At 40.7% G+C, this 6,000-nt stretch overlaps 1 protein-coding gene across 1 annotated transcript in view; it reads left to right on the forward strand.

Moving 5' to 3' along the window:
- Positions 1 to 5,490, forward strand: part of sox13 (SRY-box transcription factor 13) — an 83,955-nt gene extending 78,465 nt beyond the window's left edge. The window contains exons 12-13 of the mRNA XM_088339044.1: positions 1,658 to 1,874; positions 4,965 to 5,490. Of these exons, the coding sequence (XP_088195170.1) occupies positions 1,658 to 1,874; positions 4,965 to 5,253 (506 nt within the window). The 3' untranslated portion in view covers positions 5,254 to 5,490. The remainder of the gene's footprint in view (positions 1 to 1,657; positions 1,875 to 4,964) is intronic.
- Positions 5,491 to 6,000: the final 510 nt, after the last annotated feature.

The raw sequence follows: 6,000 nt of genomic DNA on the forward strand, positions 1-6,000 counted from the left end.
TCCAACCTGTTCTGATTGCAATCTAGTATTAAAATGTTTTGTTTAAATTGAAATGCCGACTGGGAGGTTCTGGGCGTAGGGAGTGGAGTTACCGCCAATGTTCCCTCTAATTTTCCACGGGTCTGAGCGTTCATACAAAGTCGGTGAGCAGCGCTTGAAACAACAGTGAGCAACAGCAATCCCTAGTCTGGCAACTAAATCATTATCAAACATGTCCAAAACTTGACATCACGTTATATTTTGCTGAGTTTCCGGCAATGCAAAATTATTTTTCTCTTTTGAATGAATTGACTCATGTACTATTGCAAAGGTTGTACGGCCTACAAACGTCGTTTGTTCTTACAATTCTTTCACAAGACATCCATTTCTTTTTATTTCCTGATATATTTTGTCGCATAATATTAACATTTTTGGGGGCTTATTTAGTCGGTTGTAATATACAGAACTGTATTAAATCACATTTTTAGTGGAAGTACAATGTTGGCAATAAGATTCACTTGATATAATTGGAAATTGTTTGAATGCAACACAAACTTTTTCTTCTTTTTTCCGAAGAGCCGTTTAGGACCCGAAAGAGCCGGTTCCTTTTAGTGAGCCGAGCCGAAGAAGCCGGTTCTCGAAAAACTCTACTAACTTTACTCAACTTCGTTCTCCTTTGACTCGACTTCAAAATAGATAGATAGATAGATAGATACTTTATTCATCCCCGTAGGGAAATTCACACTTCCAGCAGTCTACCCCGTTGTTTATTAACAGATTAACATGATGCCCTAGGGGTGCTTGTAGCGGAGTGGATGACGTCACACGCCAGTCCAAAAGTTCGACATCCCTGCGGCAGATGGAAATCTTTTTCTTTGTGTCCAGGGATACACCACCTTGTGTTATCGAGTCCGTCTCCGCTCCAATTCCCGTAGGCTTTCGTGTCTCTGTTTAGCGGCGCTGAAGCTGGAATAGCTCCGGGTAGCTCTGGGTGGTTACACGTTAGCGTTCGGGGTGCTAAACGTGAGCCACGTTTCCGCAAAACACAGCAACTGCGCTCCCTGTGCGCTTCGATGTTTTCCACCAGCACTCGTTGGTCTTAGTTGGTAGTGAGTTCGCATTTACCATGATTACGGATGGTACCGAAGACTTATAATGCCGCGTACGAGTGCGTACGTTCATGTTAGCGTAATCTTTCGTACGTAAGATTACGCTAACGCAAACGTACGATTAGCCTGGGTTAGCTTTATGTTTATGTTAAACATTCAAGGTAAACATTTAGGGTGTTGGAACGGATTAAAACGATTTACATTATTTTTAATGGGAAAAATGATTTCGGTGATCGAACAAATCGGTTTTCGAACAGGGTTCTGGAACGGATTATGGTCGAGAACCGAGGTTCCACTGTATATGAAAGGCTTGATCTAACAATCCCCAGGTTCTAGTGGCCTTAACCCTGAGGAACCCAAAAACCCTTATCTTCTTAGGAAAATTATCATCTGTGGGTTCGCCAGAGTTGAGAGTAATTCAACAAAATTGAACTTTTTAATACAAGTTTGTAACAAACAAAATTACAAATAGATGCGACGGCATCAAGTTCCAACTTCTACCACAAGGTGTCTTTCCTCACCTTCTCCCTGAGGTTCCTTTGCGATGAATGTCATGTGTTTCCAATTAGGTTCCAGGTGGAAGTCCATGTCCAACCAGGAGAAGCAGCCCTACTATGAGGAGCAGGCCAGACTGAGCAGGCAGCACTTGGAACGTTACCCGGACTACAAATACAAACCCAGGCCCAAGCGAACCTGTATCGTGGAGGGACGAAGGCTGAGGGTAGGCGAATACAAAGCAATGATGAAGAGCCGCCGCCAGGAACAGAGGACAACCTACACCAGAAGGTATCAGCAATACGCTCTTCATGAAATCAGTTTTAGTACTAAGTATGATGAGCAATTCAAAATTGGGAATGCATTTGCAGAATGTTTTTGTTGTGTCTTGAATTTTGATAGAATTGTTTTTGCTTTACCGTAAGTCATAAAAACATACACCTATTTTCTAAGATGAGCTTTTGTCTTTAGAGTATAATGAAAAGTATGTGGTGAAGTTACAAGTCATTAAAAGGACCGTGATAAAATGAAAGTTGAGTAGACACTTAAAATAGGGAGAGAAGATATACCGTATTTTCCGCACTATAAGGTGCACCCCCAAAAAATGGTTTTTGGTCCTATATTTTCCATACATAAGGCGCACCGGATAATAAGGCGCTACAATGGGAACGTGGACAAAACAGTCAGATAGTTCAGTCCAACTTATTACCCCCTTAACATTCCCAAAGCTTGTAAAGAAGCAAATACGCGTCTCAGACATGTACGGAAACAGTGTCTGTACGATGTCACCGATCACTCAAATGCATTGTTCCAAATATCATTCGTAAGGTTAAAGTCTTGGGATTCAAGAAATGCCAACCATTTCTTAGTTTCTATTTTATTTTTCGCTGGTAACTGTGTGGACAGCAAAGTAAGAATTATATTGTGCAGGGAAACTGGGTTCTTTACTGTGCATATGACAATAAACACTTTGAATTGAATTGAGTTTCAAAATAGACTCATTACAGAAACATCAAGATCGTTCTAAAACAAGATACCGGGAAAATATAAAGCCGCGTAGCTCACCTAAGTTCTCTTGCAGCCATCACGTTCAATAATGATACGTAACCATGGTCTTCTTACAACCGTGAGTGTAGTAAATCCAGGAGAGTCAAATATTTACAAATACAGAATAGTAAAAAATGTTTTCTCTATGCCGTAGTGCAACCCAACGTGTGATTCACGTTCATCTTTTTCGGCCAATTGCAGGCTTTGTTTCGCCCCTTTAGCCTATGCGAGCCTGTAAATGATAAAAAGGATCCGCCCCCTTTACCTCCGTATAACTTTAGCCAATAGCGATCGATTCAAATGATGATTGACACATTGGTTAGGAAATGAAACGCCGGTATATAAATCCCAGCATACACCGCGGACGACTTCGCCTTCCGGGGAAAAGTCGGCGCCTGCTTCCCTTACTTGCAAGACTTTGTGACTTAATATTGATCCATATATAAGGCTCGCATAGGCTTTCATAAGGCGCATGGTCAGCTTTTGAAAAAAATAAAGGCTTTTAGGTGCGCCTTATAGTGCGGAAAATACGGTAAATGTATTGTGAAGCCCAAATTTCAGATAAGAAACTCAAAACTCTTCTAAAAGCCCTCCCCTGAGCTTTTTTATTCAAATCTCCTAAATGACAAAAGCAGATCTGGCTTAAAAGATGTGGAAATCAAACAGCAACATGATTGGTCAAGAGTGACAATGAATTAAACCGTGCATACTTGTCAAAACAATGGGAAACACTGCACAATAATATAAAAATAACAAACTGTCATCCAATGTAATTTCCTTTGCTGCGGTCCAATATGAAAAACAGAATAAACGCATCAGTTAGTGTGTATTCATTAGCGCCTCCTAGTGTTAGATAACATAATTACCGTATTTTCCGCACTATAAAGCGCACCTAAAAGCCTTTATTTTTTTTCAAAAGCTGACCATGCGCCTTATAATTCAGTGCGCCTTATATATGGATCAATATTAAGTCGCAAAGTCTTGCAACTAAAGCAAGCAGCCGCCGACTCGATTTTCCCCCGAAGGCGAAGTCGTCCGCGGTGTATGCTGGGATTTATATACCGGCGTTTCATTTCCTAACCAATGTGTCAATCATCATTTGAATCAGTCACTACTGGCTAAAGTTATTCGGAGGTAAAGAGGGCGGATCCTTTTTATCATTTACAGGCTCGCATAGGCTAAAGGGGCGAAACAAAGCTTGCGATTGGTTGAAAAAGATGAATGTGAATCACACGTTGGGTTGCACTACGGCATAGAGAAAACATTTTTTACTATTCCGTATTTGTAAATATTTGACTCTCCTGGATTTACTACACTCACGGTATTAAGAAGACCATGGTTACGTATCATTATTGAACGCGATGGCTGCAAGAGAACTTAAGTGGCTTTATATTTCCCCGGTATCTTGTTTTAGAACGATCTTGATGTTTCCGTGATGAGTCTATTTTGAAACTCAATTCAATTCAAAGTGTTTATGGTCATATGCACGGTAAAGAACCCCGTTTCCCTGCACAATAATATTCTTACTTTGCTGTCCACACAGTTGCCAACAAAAAATAAAATGGAAACTAAGAAATATTTGTTTGGTGACATCGTACAGACACTGTTTCCGTACATGTCTGAGACACGTATTTGCTTCTTTGCAAGCTTTGGGAATGTTAAGGGGGTAATAAGTTGGACTGAACTATCTGACTGATTAGTCCAAGACATTTTCAGGGCAACTCTAGCTGCAAATGACCATCCATAGGTTCACCTTTCACATCCTGCAACAGAAAAGACATTCGTTTAAAATTTGATTTTTTTTTTCAATAAAATATGGGTCTGCATCTTTATAGTGCAGAAAATATGGTAATTAAGTTTTCTAACTCTAGGAGGCGCTTATGAAAACACACTGTTTTTCATATTGGACCCCAGCAAAGGAAATTGCATAGGATGACAGTTTGTTATTTTTATATTATTGTGCAGTGTTTCCCATTGTTTTGACAAGTATGCACGGTTTAATTCATTGTCACTCTTGACCAATCATGTTGCTGTTTGATTTCCACATCTTTTAAGCCAGATCTGCTTTTGTCATCTAGGAGATTTGAATAAAAAAGGCTCAGGGGAGGGCTTTTTAGAAGAGTTTTGAGTTTCTTATCTGAAATTTAGGCTTCGAAATACATTTACCGTATTTTCCACACTATAAGGCGCACCTAAAAGCCTTCATTTTTTTCAAAAGCTGACCATGCGCCTTATATTACAGTGCGCCTTATATATGGATCAATTTTTTTTTAAAATAAAATATGGGTCTGCATCTTTTTGGGTCACCCTTTAATTTCACTTTTGTCTATCCAGTCCGACAGAGGCGCAATCCCTCCACTACCCGCACCCCGATTCCTTGTACCCCAGCAGCGGTGGTGTCCCCGTCTCGGTGGCGTCCATGTCCTTTCACTCCTCCCTGCTGGAGCATTACTTGCCGCAACCTCCGGTTTTGTCCCAACGGGTGGACGAGCGCAACGCCTCTCCGTCGCTTCCCCGAGTGCGAGAAACGGACGGCCATCGGGAGCAGGCGCCGTACAGCGAAGACGAGGAAAGCGACCGAGGGGAGAGGAGCGAGGGGGAACTCGTGCTCCTCACAGATTAAAAATCAGGAGGAATTCTAGATGCATCATCATCAGCATTTTCAGAAATGTGTAAATAATCCCCAAGGAGCTAAAGGAAGAGCTCTCTTCTCAGTCATTTTACTCCCAAAGACTTCCAATGAGAACCAGGAAACTTAAATGACTACTGTTGCCCTCATACCAGTCAATATGATGGACATTTTGTATGTGCCAACACTGCCTCCTGCTGATCAAGCCAGTTCATTACAACAAAAACAAGTTTATTTCTGATGGGGTTTATTTTTGTTTTTTTTTTTGCTTTCTTGCTGCATGCTTGTCTCCCCAATCCGTGGCCTGGCTGTCGTAGTTTTTAAATACTTCTGTGTTGACATTTGAACCGTTTTTGTTTGTTTTTTAAGCTGGATGTCTCTCGCAAATATATAATTTGCATTTGATGCTTTTTGGTGACGGGCTCTCTCCTTGTTACTTACAGGGTTGGGTAGGGTTACTTTTACTGGATTACTTTCAATTACTTTTTGGATGACTCCAATACCAAATATGCTAATAAAAGACATAAAATGACTAAATTTTGTGCAGGCTTGGGGAGTAACGGAACACATGGAACGGCAAAAACGATGTTGGCAAGCTGTTTGGATTGATTTTCTTTTTGTTTCTGTCGCATTTTATGTTTGTTTTGCCGGAGATCAAAGCCAGGAGAGAAAGCTTACCATGTGTTGTGAGTCATCATTTTATTCCTATTTAGTTTCTTTTGTCTTTTGTTAGCATATTTG

This window comes from Urocampus carinirostris, chromosome 6 (assembly GCF_059441175.1).
Source record: "Urocampus carinirostris isolate Australia breed hairy pipefish chromosome 6, RoL_Ucar_1.0, whole genome shotgun sequence".
Taxonomy (NCBI): Eukaryota; Metazoa; Chordata; class Actinopteri; order Syngnathiformes; family Syngnathidae; genus Urocampus; species Urocampus carinirostris.